Below are 22,269 nucleotides of genomic sequence, written 5' to 3'. Positions count from 1 at the left end.
CCTCTTTCTCCCCCCCGGTGTGCACAATCCCGCCTTGGAACTTCTGCTTGTCCCTCAAGAGCGCCCAGATGACCTCGTGCTTGAACTCGCCGTACAGGGACTGGTACGACAACAGCGATTTGGAGCGCACGTCGCTAAAGCTCTCGCCGCTCTCCTGCCCCCGCGCGCACTTCTCGTACTCCGACGAGAACAGGTTGATTTGCTTCTTCACCTGGTCCCAGTGCTTGCGGAGCTGCTCCCGTTGGCGCTTGTACGCTCTCGGCGGCTTCGCCTCATTGTAGCGCTCGGCGATGCGCTCCCAGTACGCGATCTGCCTTTGGTTGTTCGCGAATATCGGATCCTCCGATATATCCACCCAACACCTCGTCAATATGAGGGTTTCATCCGGCTGGTAGTTTGTACGGTCGGGTGCGTACTTTTCACATACTTCCGGATGTGGCAACTTGTACGCGCGATGCCGGGTTCGCTTCTTTTTGGCGAGTGCAGCGGATGAGGTGGCGTCGGCGGCGGCGGCCTCGGTGGTGGCGCGGCGGGAGGGGGCGACGGGTAAGTTTGGTGACGGCTCCATGTCAGACAAATCGTACGATTCCGTGCTGAATTCGGGATCGTACTGCGTGTTGGCGGCGAATGATCAATATTCGCCGGGTTCTGTACCGGCCAACGCGCCTCACCACTGAACATCGGACTGTTGGGACTTCGTGAATCCATTTCGTAGTAATAAAAAATGTGAGTTTTGAGAGTGGAGTCGCGAAATGAAATGTTAAAAATGAAGGGTATTTATAAAAAAAATGAAACTGCGTGTCATCGTCCGCGACCATCGTCCGTGGAGCCCACAATGCGGCGGACGATAGGCTATCGTCCGCGCTATACACCGCGGACGATGTATCGGCCGTGAGCATCGGGCGCGCCCGATGCCAGGCACCCACAATGGTGCAATCGTCCGCGCCCGAGGACGATGGACGCCATCGGGCGCCCCATTGTCGGCACTCTAAGCGAAAAAAAAAAACATTATTTTGATGCTTGTCTGAAATGAAATTTTGAAAAAAAAAAAGAGATTAAAATAGGTTTTTGAATCTGAACTACTTTTAACATGCTCACTCATATTCAATGCTAATTGTTGTCGCCGTCGTCCTTGTACGTTGCAATGAGCCAAGTGGCTATAATCGTGGTCATTGTTCTTATGTTGCAATAGTTTTCGGGCATCGCAAAGTTAAAGACATAGACACGTTACATTAGATTATTAAAAAAAATACAAATTGGTAAGAGGAAATTATTTCTTTTAAGAGTGATTTGTAAATGTAGAAAAATATTCATGGTGTTGAGAATATTTTAGATAAGAAAAAGTGCAAAAGCACTTTTAAGAGCATCCGCAGCGGTGAGTTGACATCCGTCCGTCCGTCCGTCTGTGCCAGCGGCGCGGCACCGCCTGCTCGCCGCTGCGCTCTTGCCGCTGGCACGGCGCTGCTCGATGCATCGAGCACGTCCGTGCCAGCGAGCAGCTGACGTAGCACGTTCTGATTGGCCAACGGCATTTCCGTTGGAAATTTATTTTTTTTCTTTTAAATCGAAAATAATACCAAAAAATTTAAAAAATATATTTTCAGAATCCCAAAAATATGGCCGTTTTTTATAGTTTTTCTGGAATTTTTTTATTTTTTTTTATTCCCAAAATCATCTATAAATACACACATTTATCATTCATTTTTCACATCAAATCATCTCTCATTCATCTCTCATTCATATTTTTCATACAACTTATCTACATCATCCTCTCTCACTCAAACCCTCTCAAATGGATTTCACCAATCTCATTGCGGAAGCGGAGCGTGAAGAACAAGAATACTATGAACAATATCGTGTCGCCTATGAAGTCTATGTCACCGCGAATACCCTCGCCCCTCATCCTCGACCAACTAGATCAACTCGCCGCTACATCCATCGTGACCGGGAGGGAGCCAACGAAAGGCTCGTTGCCGACTATTTTTCCGACCAGCCGCGGTTTCCGGAATAATACTTTCGGCGCTGTTTTCGCATGTCAAAACGCTTGTTTATGCGTATTGTCAACACATTATCCGCCCATGTTGCATACTTTCAAACAAGTACAGACACAGCCGATTGACAAAGTCTCTCGGCGTTGCAGAAGTGTACGTGTGTCATCCGACAACTTGCTACTGGGCAAACGGTTGACCTCTTCGACGAGTATTTGCATGTTGGTGAGTCAACTGGAATCATTTGCCTTAAAAAATTTTGCGACGGCGTTCGTTCAGCTTTCGATGAGGAATTCCTTCGGGCACCCACCACCGATGATTGCCAACTGTTGCTTCGTCTTCACGAAACAGTCCATGGTTTTCCCGGTATGCTTGGCAGCATTGACTGCATGCATTGGAGGTGGAAGAATTGTCCGACTGCTTGGAGGGGGCAACACTTAAGCGGCCACAAAGGCGGCGGTACCGCCTAAGGATTTGGCATGCATATTTTAATATTGCCGGATCCAACAACGACTTGAACGTGCTGTATTCTTCACCACTCTTCAATGATGTTTTGATTGGTGTAGCACGGCGATCGACTTCACCGTCAACGAAAATGCATACCACATGGGTTACTATCTCGCCGATGGTATCTACCCAAGGTGGTCGACTTTCGTGAAGACGCTCAACAACCCGCAAGACCCGAGACGGGTTCTTTTTGCGCAGCGTCAAGAGTCCGCTCGGAAAGACGTCGAAAGAGCTTTTGGGGTCCTTCAAGCCCAATTCAACATTGTGAATGCCCCGTCTCGGTTGTGGTACGTGAAAAATATCGCTGACATCATGTACACGTGTATTATCTTGCACAACATGATTATAGCAGACGAAGGACCGATGGCGGCTAGCTTTTACGACTAGGATGAAGCCGGAAGCTCAACCGCGAGGTCTCCCCCACGCTGAGGTGTGCATACGACGGTGGGCGAGAGGATCGAAACAAGAAACACAATGCGCGATACCCGAGCCCACATTGAGCTACAAGAAGACTAATCAAACACATTTGGGCGAAATTCGGCCTCGAGTAGTGGGTTTTTTTAATTTTATGAATTTAAGATTTTATGCAATTTTATTTTGTATATTGACAGTTGGATGAGGAGAGAATACAGTAGAAATAACCATATTTCTTTTTTTTTAAATGTGTCAATTAGAGTTATACATTTAAAAGTGAAATGTGTACTCCCTTAAAGTGCTACCCCCATTCAACAAGAGTATGCACTTTTGGTTCGACACGAATTTTAATGCACAATTGGTAAAATAGGAGAAAGTTATAGAGAAAGAGTAATTATACTAGTGGATAATGAGTCTCACCTTGTTAGGGACAAAAATAGTTCTCAAAATTAAAAAATGCATATTCTTGCGAAAGAGATTAAAAAATAACAAGTGCATACTCTTGTGGGATGGGGGGTACTTCTAAAAGTGAGACCAAAGGATTACTAAATAGAGAGTTTAGAAATAATACTCCCTCCATTACACAAGACTACAAGAGCATGCATTCTTTCAATTTTCCATCTCACAAGACTATGCACTTTCTAATTTAATAATTTTTTTTCCTCTCAAAGAGCATCCACAATGGATGCCCTAGTGGCTGCCACATCAGCATTTTTTTGTCCGCCCATTCTTTCTGCGGTTTCGCCCTATCAATTAAACTCAATTTACATTTAATTTTTAATATTACTCCTCAGTCCCAACTAAGTTGAGGCATAACTTTTGGGCACAAAGATTAAGAAATTATATTGAAAAGTAGGAGAGAGTAATAAAGTAGAAAAGATAGAGAGAGAGTAAAGTAGATAATTGAATAAATTAAGAGTGATTGAATGTTTTATTTTTTTTAAAAGGAAATGACTCAACTTAGTTGGGACATCCCAAAGAGGAATACGACTCAACTTAGTTGGTACGGATGGACTATTATTTTTCATTTTTGTTTTTAATTGCTAAAATACCAAAATATATTATATTAAACACCACGAATTTAAAAAAACAACTACATTACTTAATTAAAAAAACTATATCATACTTAGCTAAAAAAAATACATTACTAAACTAAATTAATAAAAACCTAACTAGTCATCTAAATCTAACTTCTTGCTCAAATTTTTTATAATCTTCTCAATCCTCTGTCGTTTTTTCGGATCGGTTTTCTGATGAAGGCTCCGCCTCCGCCGCGCCAAACATCGGCATATCGTCATCGACACTATGCGGGTTTGGAATTGACTCGGATCCATTATTGAACGTGTGAAAATGAGAAAATAGAAGAGAAAAAGAGTAGAGTAGGGAGTATTGTGTGAAAGTGTGTGAAGAGTTAATGAGGATGGAGTATTTATAATGTTTTAAAGAATAAAAAAAATTGAAAAAGCGTCGAGATCGGGCTCGGGCACGCCCCTGCAATGGGAGCCCGATGCATCGCCCGACGCGTCGGGCGACCGACCCAGACGACCGATATTTCAGTCGTCCCACTTGGGCGCCCGATGTATCGGGCTCCTGCAATGGTCGGACGAGGACGCCTGAGGACGATTTTGCCCGATCGTCCGCCCGATCTCCTCACTATTATGGATGCTCTAATGAGGTAAAACTCATTCTCTATTTACGATTCTTCAATTATTTTTTCTTTCCATTTTTCTTACTTTGTCAATTATGCATTAAAACTCATATCTAATCAAGAGTGCATACTCTAACGAGTGCAATCTTTTTCTACAAGGAAAGTATTTTAATGGAGTACTAACTATGTCCACGAAAAATAGTCTAGGTGTTATTTTTTACATTTTTTCTCTTTCTATTTTTTATTTTCTCCCATACATTATTATTTTTTACTAATTTTATCTCTTATTTTTTTCTCATTAAAATTTATATAGTCTATGAATAAAACTATTTTTTCATGAACTGAAAGGAATTTTCTAGGCAAATTTACGAAAAGATCAAGATTCAAGAATAATAGCAAAACGCCAAATCCCTAATTTTATTTGTTCACTTCACAGGGCTGCAATTCATCGGACCTCTTGCCACACAGCTCGTCTTCCCCACTATCCTTCACCGTCCGCCGTAACAACGCTCGTCTCTCCTCATCCCCGCCGCCAGTGGGTGAGCTTTCTCTTGTAAAGCCAAAGATGTCGTCACTCGCCACTCTCCTTCTCAATTGATTCCCGCAACTCAACAAGGTTTTTGAGAAATTGTGAGAAAATTCTCCTTTCATAGATAAATAATTTGATCATATTTTTACAAGTCTTTTGATTCATTTGACTGAACCGCAATCTCATAAATCCTAAAGTAGATATTGCAAGTGTGGTATTTGTGGTAAATTCGGTCATTAGGGACACCTTGCAACGAACATTTGTTACGTAATCAATAATTTATTTGTCCTTCCATGAGTATACACTCGCAACACACAACACTGCTCCAAAATATTTAGAGGTAATGTTGTTATAAGAGAGAAGAAAATGGAAAGGGAGATTAGGCCGAGAAGAAGATTAGGATAAATGAGATTAAGCTCACCGACAGGGAAACCCAAGGAGGGGAGAAAAAGAAAATTATAAAATGCATAAATTCTGCATTTTTAATTCGACAAGCATTATAGTTCAAGTTTCTAAGTTTTTTTTATTATTCCCAGCACTTGTTTTTTTCTCACTGCTGATTAAATAATGCATTATGTGAACATGAGAATAGGTTGTTTTGTTTGAGGTGGCTTTATTGTGAAAAAGTAGATTTGTATGGTTGAAATATGCTATGTGTGAGAAATTCTGTCATGGCATGTAATTTAGGAGTTGCTCATTTTTCCTTATATTCAAGAAGATGAAACTGTGTACAAATGAAATAGAAATTGAAATTACAAACAGCATTGAGCAAAGCTGCTAACTGTGTGTCCTGGTTGACAGGCAAATTGGCTCTGATCTAGAATGGCTTCTGGAAAGGATACAGAGAAAGACCAACTCGCTGCTTCTCTAAATGATCTTTTCACCAATGTGTCCGATATGATTAAAGGCGAGCTCCAGGTAATTGGAGACATTAATCTGGCTTTATTTGAATGCTTAAATTTGAAAGAACAGATACTGGTGAGGCCATGCCAAATCTAAACATGATTGTCCTGAATTTAATCAAGTAGAAACAATTTTGAGATGATGTTAGTAATTGAATGTGTACTAGACAATCTGACTTTAGTGGCACATCTTTGCATAGGATGTCTAACCCTTTGTTACATGGCTGTTGCTGGTTTCCAACTTTTACTGTATGTTGCTGGTAAGAATAAGCGTGAACTGAATAGGCCATCTGACTACTGTGCCATAATTTTCTTTGTTCTATTGTTGAAAACTGTTTTGCATCTTGAGATATGGAGTACTATATTCTATCTTGTGATATGTTTGGTTTGAAGAAATTGTTTGCATGATTGTATAATCCATTGTCTTGTTCTGACTTTAACTCTAGTGATAGGTTTGGTTGATGTGTTTGCCTAACTGTTTGATCCATTTTCTTCTTCTGGCTGACTTATGATATTCAATTATCTAATGTGATAGGGAACAAATAATGTACTAGAGCTTTTGGAGAAAATGAATGTAAGAGTGGGGGAAGAATACAAAGGCTTTGGTGATGTGGCCTCAGGATTAAGAGTTTTTGTGGAACAATTGAAGTCGAAAAGCAGCACATTCGACGACTGCATTCAGCAGCTTGATACGATAGAGCAACAAGTGACGGAGTTCGAAGCTGTAATTGCTATGCTTGACAGATATGTTTCCTTACTGGAGTCAAAGATGCAGCATGTTTACCAAATTTCTCCTGCTGCACTAAAATAAGCTAGGCTGGTTTCATCGAACAGATCAACTCTTCACTGTAATACATAATGTATCTAACAATGTTTCTGACATGGAAAATAAATTTAAAAAGATCGATATGATGTTATAATACAGGTTGGAGAAAGCTCTAGCTACAACTTTGTACATTTGAGAAGGCATCAAAATATGATTTTTGCTGAACTCTTTTCAGCTCATTAACGTACTTCCGCAATTACAGCACTATATTTTAATTTAAATAAAAAGAAAAACTGCAATGGAAAATATAAGTAGAATTCAATGATACCGAATCGCATTATAGAGTAGACTATATTCCTTCCAAGCATAATTAAAGTTAGAAAAAAATTGCAATTTTGGTAAAATATTGAATCAAAAGCATGGATTTGATTTGGTAATAAGTTAGGTAGGAATTGATATGAAATTTCAGACATGATTATTCGAGACGAATGTGATTAATTTCGACTAGTTTAGTAATGAGTAGTGATAAATTAACAAAAATTGTATACAATATTGGACATTTTAGGTATTTTACATTCACAATAGTTTATACATTACATATTTACCCTTTTATAACTATTTAGGGGAGATTAAGTTTCTAAGTTTAATAACTACACATTTAGGAAAGATAATTCATTCTATCATAATGCTACATAATTATAGCTAAATCAAAACTAAAAAGATAAATTTATCACAATCTTCACCATGCATTTTTAAAAATATTGGGCACGTATTTGAAAAATATTAAATTTCTGCTATTTTCTCAACACTCAAATACTTTACGCAATAAAATTAAATGAATAAATTGACATATAAAATGTTTGTTGTCATTATAAAAAGTCACATAATGTATTTAAATTTTTAGTATTTTCATCCAACTAATTAAATATTATTATTTCGATTAACCAATAATAAAAAATAAACTAAAACATTAATAGTTATTCAAAACAAACTATTTCATTGTGTAATAAAAATTACATAAATTATAAAACTAACTATATGTAAATATACTTAATTAATTAGTATTGACATTCAACTAATTAAAAATTATTAACGCGATTTCTTTGAGTATTGTATATCTTAACTCAAAAATTATGAAATGAATATAAAATAGTAAAAAATAAATTGAAACAAATAACGGTCATTTGTGTCCAACTATTTTAATACTCTTATCAGTAAATTTTAAAATTGTAAATTATAAACATATGTATATATACTTAATTTCTTAGTATTATCATCAAACTAAGTGATGATCATTGAATCGATTTTTTTTATTCAATATTTTGACTCAAAACCATGAAACAAAATAAATTTGTTATAAAATAATAAAAATAAATTAAAATAATAACAATAATAATCTACATCCAACTATTTTATTGTTCAACAATTTTAAAATTGCAAATTACAAACATGACTATATATAATATATATACTTAATTTCTTAGTACCTCTTCCAACCAATTGATGGTGATCACGTTGATTTTTTGTGTCCTAGAAATTTGATTAAACGATAATAATCATTCACATTCCACTATTAAATAATTATAATAAATGTAAATTATAAAAATGAATACCTGTATATAGTTTTTTTAGTATTATCATCCAACTAATTGACTATCACTACGTCGATATCTTTGCATATATACTCTACATCTTGACTAAAACATAATGAAATAGAGACAATTTTGATATGTCATAGTAAAAAAAAATTAAAATGATAAAATCATTCAAATCAAATGATTCTTAAATTGTAAATTATAAAAATAATTATAGTATATATACTTAATTTCTTAGTACTATCATCCAACTAGTTAATGTTAATAAAGTCGATTTACTTATGTACTCTTCTTGACAAAAAAAACATGAAACAAAATTAATAGTCATTCACATACTAATTTACTATTATTGAATGATTCTAAAAAGTGACTACATGTATATATATTTAATATTTTATTGTCACCCAACTAATCGGTAATCATTAGATCAATTTTCTCGTGACTCTACATTATTTAAAAACCATGAAACATAAATAAATTCAATATGTACTACTAAAAAAATACATTAAAGCGATATTAGTCATTCGCATTGAAAAATTATAAATTATAAAATGACTAAAGTAAAAATTGTAAACTATAAAAATGATAGTATTAGAATATGTACTTAATTCATGAGTATCGTCATTCAACAAATTAATTATCACTAAGTCAATTTCATTTTATTCTCTACATCTAGAATAAAAAATTCATGAAATATAACTAAAATTGATATAATATTAAAAAATAAGTAAAAAAAATTAATTTGCATCGAACTATTTCATGATTGAATAATTCTAAAAATTATAAATATAAATGCAACTACTTAATTTCTACTATAAACACCCTTCATGTTAATTAAGAAAGAAATAATGATTAATATTTTCTTAATATAAAAATACCCATCACTAAAAGTAAATTAAAATAAAAAGTATTCATATATCTGCTTTTGGATATAATGAAAAAGGAAACAGGCCAAGGAAAAATAGTATTAAAAGAAAATAGTACAAAAATAAAAAGATAATGCAAGAAATGTTAAATCGTTATGGCTATAATATTTTCTCATATATTCCACATATCAAATATAGAAATGCTTTATTATTTTAATTTATTTTTCATATATTAAATTATTTTATTGTCACAACATTGACGATTTATTCGCATGTAATTTAAAATAAAAAATTAACAAAAAAAGATCAAACAAGTTATGAAAAAATAATACAAATGACAAAAGAAACTAGATACTAAAGTATGAATTGATCAAACAATTTTCTTTTAAAAAATATACTTATGTTACTTTATTAAATTATATTGTACTAGTAATTATAGTATAATTAAATATAGTACTTTAATTATGTAGTGTGTTAATTAGTATTATCATAAATAATTCATAATCTAAATCAATGCGGTTTTCCTAAACTAATAGAGTAAAAATATTCAATATTAAATAAGGATAAATTAGTCATAAAATTATATCCTAAAAACAGAACTAAATTAAAGAGTATATTGTATATACAATTTTTATTAATTTATCTTTTCTCTTTAGTAATAGTAGGTCGTATAGTAATCTGTGGTTCAAATAAATGCCGCTTTTCACATACTAATAATGATCGTAACAATTTATCATAAATACTGATTAATCAAGTTGTTATAGAATTGAAAATATGCAAGCCTTTTTCCTATCTGTCTGCCCTTTGAATTGGACTCTTCTGCCCCTGCCAATCCTTTTGTGTATCCCGAAAATTAGAGCATCCACTGTGGTTATAGCCCATCAATAGCCCAGTCATAGCCTAGCCACAAACTCCTCCTGCCACATCATCAATACTAAAAATCCTCCTGCCACATCAGAAATAGCTCAGCCATAGTCTAGCCATATCATAAATAGCCCAGCCACATCAATAGCCACATCACTAATAACAAAATATACGGAATTTAATTTACGAGACATATACGGGAAACATTAATAATACTATTTTAATTTTTAAAAAAAGTACAATAAATTAAAAAAAAGTACAAAATTTTAAAAAGTACATTAATAAAAAAGATTACATTCAAAATCGCAAAAAGTACATTAATACAAGTGGTGCGAATGAAAATGAAGTGCAAATCGCGTATATATAGTGTTTCGAAAATTAAAAAAAAAAAACGCTGGGCTATGCGCTGGGCGATCCGGGCGCTGCAATGGCGCCGAGCGGATCGCCCAGCGCATAGCCCAGCGGATTTTGACCGCCTAGCGCTAGGCGAAATTCATTTCCGAAAAACCGCTCGGCGATTTTCGGCTCCTGCAATGGTCCGAAAAACCGCTCGGTTAGGCGGTGCGCTAGGCGCCATTGTGGATGCTCTTAAAAAGGAGGCCGGGCGTGCCACCTTTGATTTGACCAAAATGACCTTTTATGGAGTGGTGAGCACATTTCTTTTTGTATTTTTGTGCTATCTTTTATAAGATGCTACGCCGGTTAAATTTAATTCTTATATACTCCTTCCGTCCGTGAAATGTTATCCAATTTTGTCATTTCGGTCCGTTCATGAAATATTATCCACTTTGTTTTTTATCGTTTTTAGTAAATGGACCCCACTTTCAATTAACTCACTATACTCACATTCTATTATAAAACTAGTATCACGCTCGTGCGATGCACGAGTCATTTTAATTTCTTCATATTTATTTCATTATGCGAAATAAAATTTGTGAAATGATAAACAAAAGAATATTCGACGTCCTCTTACTTCGGATTATACTTTTCCAATCACATTAACCCCACATGGCCACAAGAGTGCGTTTAAATGCTAACTTTTCTTTAAAATGTCAATACGATCACATTAAAATTTCAACACATATTTGTGTTGACATTTTAATAAACTGTCTTGACATTTAAATATCAGACTTAAAATTAAAAAGCATTTTAATTCTGTGAAAATATGAATTAACCGTTGAGTTATAACTGCAGGAGCAAGTTTACGTTGCAATAATTTAAGATTGCACTGGTGAGACACTTCCTAGTCGAGCTTCATTTCATTACAATATAGTGACCCTATACACTAAAAACCCAAACCTTGAAACCTAAATCATAAACCCTTAACTTTAAAATATACTCATCATGACCAACAAATGAGCCAGATATCAATAAAATTCTCCCTCTGCCTCAGTTCAATTTTACTTTGTTGATCACTTATTCAAAATATGCTCATCATGACCAACAAATGAGTCAAATATCAATAAAATTCTCCCTCCGTTCCAGTTCAAGTGTACTTTGTTGATCACTTATTCTATTTTGGGGGTTTTAGATATGTATTTGATATCTTACATTGGGTCAGCCTACTTGATAATCCTTACTGATATTGGAGGTTTTTTACCTGAATCTTGTCTGTAAATTTGTTTATATGCTCATATCAGCTTTTGGCTTGTCATTTTAAATAATATTTAACGTTTGATATTTCAATATTTAACATTTGATATTTTAAATAATAATACTAATAATATTGTAACTGAAGAAATCTTTTAAATAAATTTACTATCACTTCTAATATTTAACGTTTGATATTTCAATAGCCATTTATGTTATTTGATTTAAAAACCTTTTCATTTTAAAAATTTAAATCCTAAACCCTAAACTCTAAACATATATCATAACAATTGGGAAAACATTTGACTTTCCTCACTAAGACATAGCAGTATTTTATAGAAATTATATGCACGACCCATTGTATTTCCTTCAAAATTATATTATGAAATTATTATGAAAAGTAAGAATATAAAAATAATCATTCATTAAATATAACCTATAAACAGTGACTAAAATATTTTTTATATCTAATGCAAAAACTACAAACACAACAATATATAATCAAGAACACGTGTACTTCAATAGTGAAACAACGATAATAAGAAATATGTGTCTCATTTATTTTTTTGGTACTAACTTCACATTATCGATTAATTAATTGAAATGGAAAATGATATAATTGTACAAAATCTAAAACTAAGAAAATGTATAAGAATTTAAAAAAAAACATAAAACTCAATCAATTTGACATTTAAATAACGCAAATACATACTCCGATATATTTTGACTATACTACTTTTGGATCTCTATTACAACTTTAAAAAGATCATGAAAAATCATGATCCCTAACTCATATATAGTGTACACTTTATTGTTTTATTTGCAAGTGAGTGAGAATGAGTTTGTGGAAAAATCATGATCCCTAAATTACTTAATAAAATAAATAGAATAGTGGTTATAATTTGTGTATCAGTATTTATCATGTAAATAGATATCAAGGCAATTAACCGAATACCCACTCCTCTCATAAAACGATACCGGCAAGTCAATACAATTCATCTCAACTTTTTTCTCCTTTTCTTTCACTGTTTCATTTATGGTTCATATATTGAATTGGAGTCCACATGAAAATTCCATTTTCATTTCATCATCACTTACCAAGAATCATTTCATAGTAATCATTTGCCACACTTTATTTGCAATCATCATTTGCATGTAATCAATCTTTTCAATTATATTTATAATTTTTATTTGCACAAAAGCGTTATCACAATGTCACACATTTATTTAGCTTTTAATCGCAATTACTTTTTTTTAATCGCAATTACTTTACATTTATACTTTGCGCCAATTAGTCGGGATCTTATTGCCACTCTAGCATTTTGAGGTGATTTTCAATTAACTAATTTTGAATTCTTTGTTTTTGTTCTCATAATTTCAACCGCCCCCTATTTTAGGGCGTATCATTATTTTCCCATTTAAATTCTCAGTTTCGTTATTTGATTCCCATTTAAATTCTCTAATTTTGTTCTCATAATTTCAACCGCCCCCTATTTTAGGGCGTATCCTAAATTAAACAATTTATTTAATTATTGTATAATCGTTACATTTTTTATTAATGACTTCCTTTTTAATGGTTGTCTGAATTAAATAAATTTAATTAGTGTATAACTGTTCAAAAATGTTGATTGGCCATTGAATCTTTCAAAATATTCACGTAAACTAATTATCTTGTCAATAAAAACCAATGACATTAATTACGAAGCAATCTTAATTATGTTATTAACAATGTTGAAATTCTAATCTTATACTTATGTTTGATTTAATTACATTGTTCATCAATCCGTTTAATTATTAACATTCAATAATTTCACTAACAGAAAAAAATCGATTGACAATAAAAAAAATTAATCAACTTCATTAATAAGATCTATATCAGAATGCAACCAAAAAATGAAGAAATCGATAAAAAATATTAGAGTTCAGAATCATTTATGCTCATGCAGCTCTTGCCCACCGCCCATCAGCCTCCATCTATCTCCAATAGCTTTCATCTTTTCCACTCATCGTCTCCAACACTTTTATCGTCATGCGTCGACACCATCTTCTCCATCAGGTTAGTATGCTCTCATATGTAGATGAGAACTTCAAACAAAAGTCAACTAAATACCCCATATTACAATTCGATAAATATTTCATTCATGAACAATGCAAATACAACTTTGCGTTTTGTACTATAAAATTTTATAGATTACTTACCAATTTCAAAACCAAATTTGGCAAGGGGAATGCTTCCATGATTTCAACATTTGATTGATAAAGTTGTGGTTTGTAGATCACTAAAAGAGATTAGTTCCATTTCCATAGTTTCAACCATCCTCTTTGGTAAGAACACAACAACAAATATTAGTAACATAATAATCACACAAAAATAATGCATAAAGTGGTTAAAGATAAAAAGATATTGTTGACAAAGAGGAAGAACCATACCGAAATATTATTTTTTGTAGAAAATTCAGTGATGCAATAGATTATAGGTGAGGGTAATATGAAAGTGGATAATAAGCTAGCAATGACACAAATATATAGACAAAAAATATAGGGAGTTTATAGTGTGTTATAATTTTCATTAAATTATTATTAACACAATTACTAATAATGTGTAATAATGTGGCTGTTATAAAGTTAATCTCTAGTTCGTGTAACCCCAATTCCATGGCGGATTGATATGTGGTGCTTATTATTGAAATTTTGAAATTAAATCATAATTATTAAAAATTTGCAACTGCCAAAATTTTTTAAACCTCTATGAAGAAATTGCATGCCACATTTATCACTCTAATTAGTGTAACCGCTTATTCTATTTTTATGGACGAAATATTATTAGTGTAAGATTGAGATGAATTGATTCAAATGATGATTATGATTGGTGAATTGTAATAGCTATATTAAATAATTGAATTAATTTTTTATGGACCAACAAAAATATCTAACGTTTACAATATAATCCAAAACTTATATATATTTACAATTAAGGCTAAAACTTTTCCACTTCCACTCCCCTAAATTATTAATTTATTATAACAACAATAAAAACCGTACACATTATAATTTCATTTAAATATGTATAATAACACATTATAATCTCAAACCAAAATTTTTAATTCCTAAAATGCCCCCAAAACTCAACTTTTATATATGTATAGATACGTATATATAAATATGGGACCTACATTCCACTAACTTTTTTCACTCATTTTTCTTCACATTTATTAAAACTCGTGCCAAGTCAAACTTGGACAACATTTTGTGGACGGAGGGAGTATATTTTAACAGTTTCCATAATTACTACTAGTATTACACTAGCATTTTGTTAATGGAATCAGGAATATATTATACTTTCTCCGTTCCACAGAAATATGACATATTTCATTTTTTATAAGTCTAATAGAAATAGTTCATATTCTTTTATGACAACTTTTTCTCTTTTATTTTTTAATTTTTTTTATTATTTATGGCCCCCACCATCCACACAGTGGCGAAGCCACGTATGGCCGTATGGGCTAGGGTAGGGGGCCATGGTCCCTGCATGAATTGTACTATTTAGTATTGATGATAGTTCATAATTTCGCCAAGTATTTGATTTATATCCACACTAATGTGTGAGATATTAAAAGAAAGCTCACCTGATACGCTTATCTCCAAATTATATCCTCCAAATCGGCTTCTCCCTTTCGAGCTTTCTTCCTCAGCCTACCTCCACCGTTTCTTCTTCTCTATCTTTTTCCATATTTGAAACTCCCAGATCGGGGACTCGAGAGACAGAGACTCCGTCCATCCTCGCCTTCGGCTGCTCGACGAGCAGACCCATCGCCGCCTGTCGTCCATCACCGCTGCCTCCGTCACGAGGCAGCCACGACACTCGCCGACGACTTACGCCGGCTTCCTCCTCCCGACGCTCCCTGGCGAGTTCAGCGGTAGAGAGGAGGCGTCGCCTCCTTCTCCCTCTCTCAGTCGCGGCCTGCAGCTGCCCCGTGCCGCCCCGGTCGCCGCTGCTGTCGGGCGTGCTCCGAGGCGCGCCTCTGCTGCCTCGCGCTTTTGCTCCAGCGTCGTCGTCGCCTCCTCTTGATTAAGCTAAGTCACATCCCCCTTTCCCCGTTGTTTCATTGTCGTCGTTACTCAGTTACTATGCTTGCTCTTGTTTTGTTGTAAGCTGGGCAGTAGCTATGTGAAATTGGGGTTTCTTTTTGGTGGAGGAACTTGATCACTGCAGTATCTATGCTAAGGCTTTGTGGCAAATTTTAATTTCCTATGTCCTTGAGTTGTCTGTGATTTCCTTAGTGATAATCTATGTTCTTGGAGCTATGCACTTGGCTGCCTATCGTGATGCAGAGGGTGTATTATCGAGTTACCTTGCTTGGTGGCCTTTCCCGGTTATGGACTGATCTCTTGCCGCCTGATGAATCCGCGAATTTCTGATGTTAGTAAATGCTGGTAGAGAATAAAGACTACGACACAATGAATTTACGTGGTTCGATTTACTGAAGTAAATCTACGTCCACGGGAAGAAGGGAGGGCAAGATTGTATTGCTTGATCTGGGATTACAGCTTACAACACAGACTTGCTATATGATATTTTATCTCTAGAGAGCTTAACCCCTGTCTATCAGATCTAAGTTCTATTTATATATTGAACTAAGATCGTGGCTTGCATCACCACCCTAAGTCGTGGATGTCGTGTAGGTCATGGCCTAAGATCGTGGATGTAGCGTAGGTCATGGCCTACGATCGTGGCCTGAGTTGACACCACGTGGCAGTGGGTGTGTTGGAAGTTGTGGAAATCCTGTATGGGTCCACTAACTCCTTGTTCGGTCGAATACTGAGACCGAACTGCTTTGGTTGCCGATCTGAGAGTAAAGCTTGATGCCGACCTGAGAGCAGAGCTTGATTGGTTGGCTTTTACCGAGCTGTAGGCTGAGGCCGAACTCTTTGGTAATGCCGAACTCATACTCTTCCTTGGGCTTTGGGCTGATGGGCCGTCGTTGCTGTTGGGCTTGTTTAGTACGCACCCCATCACTGGTCGTACTAAACAAGCCCAACAGCAACGACGGCCCATCAGCCCAAAGCCCAAGGAAGAGTATGAGTTCGGCATTACCAAAGAGTTCGGCCTCAGCCTACAGCTCGGTAAAAGCCAACCAATCAAGCTCTGCTCTCAGGTCGGCATCAAGCTCTACTCTCAGATCGGCAACCAAAGCAGTTCGGTCTCAGTATTCGACCGAACAAGGAGTTAGTGGACCCATACAGGATTTCCACAACTTCCAACACACCCACTGCCACGTGGTGTCAACTCAGGCCACGATCGTAGGCCATGACCTACGCTACATCCACGATCTTAGGCCATGACCTACACGACATCCACGACTTAGGGTGGTGATGCAAGCCACGATCTTAGTTCAATATATAAATAGAACTTAGATCTGATAGACAGGGGTTAAGCTCTCTAGAGATAAAATATCATATAGCAAGTCTGTGTTGTAAGCTGTAATCCCAGATCAAGCAATACAATCTTGCCCTCCCTTCTTCCCGTGGACGTAGATTTACTTCAGTAAATCGAACCACGTAAATTCATTGTGTCGTAGTCTTTATTCTCTACCAGCATTTACTAACATCAGAAATTCGCGGATTCATCACCGCCCTCGCTCTTCTTCCCTCCCCTTCGCTGCACTTCTTGCGATAGTGTCGAAAATATGGGAAGGAGGGAGTGGTGAGGGGTCTTGTTTATATAGCTCTCATAATATTGGCATGTTGTGCCTGATTTTTGGGAGGTTGTGATGCTATTTTGGGGCTGTTTCTTAGCTTCCTTTCGAGCTTTGTGATAAATAATGTTCTTACTAGATTGGTGAAAATTTTGGGGCTGCTCTCCTTGGCTGTTCTTCCAGCCTTGGTGATGTGAAAAAGGCTCTGATTCATGTTCATTTTGAGCATGTACATTGGGCTCATTCTACTATGCTCATTTGTTCTAACTCCCACTTTGGTTTAAGATGGGAATGTGTCAAAAATGGCTAGTCTCACTGCCGTAAAAGGCAGCCTCTTGGCTGTACACATCAGCCTGCTGGAGAGGAAGTCAAAATGGCTAGTCTCACTTTGTTCTAACCGTCGTCGTCACCTCCTCTTGATTAGAACAAATGAGCCAAGAGGAAGTCAAAATCGCCTCATCTTGGCTCATTTGTTCTAACCGTCGTCGTCACTTTGTTTTATTGCTAAGCTTAGCAATTGGTTAAGCATTAGGCTTTGAGTAGCTTTTGACCAAGTCCCAAATTAGCTACTAGTTTGAGGTTGGCTCCTCTCAAAGTTTAGAGTAGGATTAGTTGTTATTTTGTCCTCACTGTGTGGAAATCGAGGCATGTACTACTTGTATTTAAATTTGCCTCCAAGCATTCTTTCCAATAAATATCTCTTCTACTCTTCCCAGTAATAATTTCCTTGCACTTTAATTTTTTCCCAACAAAAATACTTAATTTATTCCCACGCTGGAAATTACAATGAAATCTCCACGCCTTCTAAACGAGAATTAATTAAGCTAATAAATCTGATTTATCTTGAAAAAAATGAACGAAATTCTGGGGCGTCATACAACTTACCATAACCAACTCAATTGAGTATGTCAAAAAGGCCCTTTTCGATTTATTAAATCATTTAAGTTAATCACATGTGGCATTATTTTCAGCCATCAGATCTTGAAATTGAATGACATTATTTTCAGCTATCCCTACCTATATATATATATATAGGGATGTATTCATTTTCTTTTTGTATCTTTTGTTCTTTGTTCTTTTTAATCTCAGCCCCACGATTTTGTCATCCGGCGGTTAAATCGGTGCCACGTGTCATTTAATAATGCAGATTTTCAGTTGAATAATGCACACCGACTAATAATGCACCATTACTGTGTAATAATGCAGATTTTCAATTGAATAATACACACCGACTAATAATGCACCATTATAATGTAATAATGCAGATCATCTGGACCGTTGATGAATGAGATCAAACGGCCCATATTAAGAAGAATAAAGGATCTAAGGGATGAATAGGAGAATAACACTCACCTATATAGAGTTGTGATCATATGATAACCCCTAAATCACGTAATAACCCTATAACCAAATCTGAACCATACATATTTTCTAATCTTGTGGTTGAGATTCAAACTTAGATTTACTTCATAAAAAAAAGTGCGAGGGTAAATATGTCATTTCCCTCATTTAATTTCTGAATTTAGCCAAATATCACGTAAAATGATAAAATGATATATGTTAGGTTTATTGCATAGAATGATAGTTTTGCCGTATAGAATGATACTCTGAGTTGATAAAATGATAATATGTCATTTCCCTCATTTAGTTTCTGAATTTCGTCAAATATCACGTAAAATGATAAAATGATATATGTTAGGTTTATTGCATAGAATGATAGTTTTGCCGGATAGAATGATACTCTGAGTTGATAAAATGATACTTTTGACTGATAAAATGATAAAATGATATATGTTAGGTTTATTGCATAGAATGATAGTTTTGCCGTATAGAATGATACTCTGAGTTGATAAAATGATACTTTTGACTGGATGATAAAATGATAAAATGATATATGTTAGGCTTATTGCATAGAATGATAGTTTTGCCGGATAGAATGATACTCTGAGTTGATAAAATGATACTTTTGACTGACTGATAAAATGATAAAATGATATATGTTAAGTTTATTGCATAGAATGATAGTTTTTGCCGGATAGAATGATACTGTGAGTTGATAAAATGATACTTTTGACTGACTGATAAAATGATAAAATGATAGGTTTATTGCATAGAATGATAGTTTTTCCGGATAGAATGATACTCTGAGTTGATAAAATGATACTTTTAGCTTATAAATGTTAGGTTTAGTGCATAGAATGATAGTTGTGCCGGATAGAATGATACTTTTAGCCGATAGAATGATAGTTTTGCCGGGTAGAATGATACTTTCAGCCGATAGAATGATAGGTATTTTTGGTGTATAAAATGACATTTTTGTTTAATAAAATGATACTTTTACCTGATAAAATGATAATCTAAGCGGATAAAATGACAGTAACCTTATAAAAATGATACTCTGAGTTGATAAAATGATACGTTTACTGCTTTATGATAAAATGATAGGTTTATTGCATAGAATGATAGTTTTGCCGGATAGAACGATACTCTGATTTGACTGACTGATAAAATGATAAAATGATATATGTTAGGTTTATTGCATAGAATGATAGTTTTTCCGGATAGAATGATACTTTGAGTTGATAAAATGATACTTTTAGCTTATAAATGTTAGGTTTACTGCATAAAATGATAGTTTTGCCGGATAGAATGATACTTTCAGCCGATAGAATGATAGTTTTGTCGGGTAAAATGATACTTTCAGCCGATAGAATGATAGGTATTTTTGGTGTATAAATGACATTTTTGTTTAATAAAATGATACTTTTACCTGATTAAATGATAATCTAAGCGGATAAAATGACAGTAACCTTATAAAAATGATACTCTGAGTTGATAAAATGATACGTTTACTGCTTTGTGATAAAATGATAGGTTTATTTCATAGAATGATAGTTTTGTCGGATAGAATGATACTCTGAGTTGATAAAATGATACTTTTGACTGACTGATAAAATGATAAAATGATATATGTTAGGTTTATTGCATAGAATGATAGTTTTGCCGGATAGAATGATACTCTGAGTTGATAAAATGATACTTTTGACTGACTGATAAAATGATAAAATGAGCGAAATTCAGAAATTAAATGATCGAAATTTGGATACGTAAATTTTATCATGAGCGAAATGACATATTTACCCCGCGCTTTTTTTATGAAGTAAATCTAAGTTTGAATCTAGACCACGTGATTTTAAAAATGGGTGGTTCAGATTTAGTTATAGGGTTATTACGGAAATTGGGCTTATCATTATAATGCACCTATATATATATATATATATATAGGGGAGCCTTATTCTCCTTTTCACCTCTTAGATCATTTTTCCTTCTTAATATTACGCGTTAGATCTAAGGCATCAACGGATCAGATTGATTCTATAAATCTGGTTCCGTGTTGCATTATAGAAGGTGGTTGTATGCATTACAGGGTTATAATTGACATTTGACGGAAAAGGAACTGCCACATTTTGGTATCTGCGAATAATGCACCATATGGTAACGAGTAATGGATATAATTGATTATATAATGCACAATATGTGAACTACAATGTTTCGTTGTTTGGCACACGGTCCTTATTTCTCCTAAGGGTTTAATAAGTTTAGGGGCTAGGGTTTAGTACGTACACATTAATAATGAATTGTAAACCGCTACGAATACTGCACCACATGGTAACGAGTAATGGATATAATTGACTATATAATGCACAATTTGTGAATTGCAATGCATACGAACAAGATGTGCTATGTTATGACGTTTGACACACGTTTCTTGTTTCCCCTAAGGGTTTAATAAGCTTAGGGGCTAGGGTATAGTACGTACGCATTAATAACAAATTATAAAACGATACGAATAATTGTCACGAGTAATGGATGTTATTAACTATATAATGCACAATATGTGAACTGCAATGCATACGAATAAGATGTACCATGTTATGATGTTTGACACACGTTTCTTGTTTTCCCTAAGGGTTTAATAAGCTTAGGGGCTATGGTATAGTACGTAGGCATTACTAACAAATTGTTGTTATTGGAATATACGTATGTGCATTATTTGGTTTAGGTAGTGCATTATGTAGCTGTTAATTGTCATTATATGAGTATATTATGCATTATTAGAGGTATTGTGTATATGGGTTAATCAACGCAGTGAAGATTACATACGTGCATCTAGTAATGTCTGCGTACTATACCCTAGCCCCTAAGCTTATTAAACCCTTAGGGGAAACAAGAAACGTGTGTCAAACATCATAACATAGTACATCTTATTCGTATGCATTGCAGTTAACATATTGTGCATTATATAGTTAATAACATCCATTACTCGTGACAATTTGGTGAATTATTCGTATCGTTTTATAATTTGTTATTAATGCGTACATACTATACCCTAGCCCCTAAGCTTATTAAACCCTTAGGGGAAACAAGAAACGTGTGTCAAACTTCATAACACAACACATCTTGTTCGTATGCATTGCAGTTCACAAATTGTGCATTATATAGTCAATTATATCCATTACTCGTTACCATGTGAAGATTACATACGTGTCTACGTACTATACCCTAGTCCCTAAGCTTATTAAACCCTTAGGGGAAACAAGAAACGTGTGTCAAACATCATAACATGGTAAATCTTATTCGTATGCATTGCAGTTAGGGGTGGCAAATCGTGCGTGTCGGGTCGTTATCGTGTCGACACGATAACGACACGAACACGATAACAACAAACACGAACACGACCCGTTAAGAAAACCTCAAACACGAACACGAACACGACACGAAACCCTCAGACACGAACACGACACGAACACGACACGAACCCATTAACGACACGAACCAATTCGGGTCAACACGACACGATAACAACACGTACACGAGATGACACGATAACGACTCGATAACAA

The 22,269-nt window shown here is 34.9% G+C and overlaps 1 protein-coding gene across 2 annotated transcripts; it reads left to right on the top strand.

Moving 5' to 3' along the window:
- The first annotated feature begins 4,916 nt into the window (after positions 1 to 4,916).
- Positions 4,917 to 6,910, top strand: LOC121802313 (biogenesis of lysosome-related organelles complex 1 subunit 2-like). Of its 2 annotated transcripts, none has more exons than XM_042201948.1 (3): positions 4,917 to 5,173; positions 5,888 to 6,004; positions 6,524 to 6,910. In XM_042201948.1, the coding sequence occupies exons 2-3, from the start codon at positions 5,909 to 5,911 to the stop codon at positions 6,797 to 6,799; spliced, it is 372 nt and encodes a 123-aa protein (XP_042057882.1). In that variant the 5' UTR covers positions 4,917 to 5,173; positions 5,888 to 5,908; the 3' UTR covers positions 6,800 to 6,910. The 2 variants fall into 2 exon arrangements, with proteins under 2 accessions (XP_042057882.1, XP_042057881.1); XM_042201947.1 differs by having other exon boundaries at positions 4,920 to 5,187.
- The last annotated feature ends 15,359 nt before the right edge of the window (positions 6,911 to 22,269 follow it).

Source organism: Salvia splendens, chromosome 5, assembly GCF_004379255.2.
Source record: "Salvia splendens isolate huo1 chromosome 5, SspV2, whole genome shotgun sequence".
NCBI classification, from domain to species: Eukaryota; Viridiplantae; Streptophyta; class Magnoliopsida; order Lamiales; family Lamiaceae; genus Salvia; species Salvia splendens.
The sequence above is the reverse complement of the archived record's forward strand: the minus strand, read 5'-3'. Positions and strand labels throughout refer to the sequence as shown.

What these genes read in the sequence shown, in the direction of transcription:
- LOC121802313 (XM_042201948.1), top strand. Translation starts at nt 5,909, where the DNA reads ATGGCTTCTGGAAAGGATACAGAGAAAGACCAACTCGCTGCTTCTCTA. An exon ending in TGATTAAAGGCGAGCTCCAG is followed by an intron (nt 6,005 to 6,523) that starts GTAATTGGAGAC and finishes CTAATGTGATAG; the next exon opens with GGAACAAATAATGTACTAGA.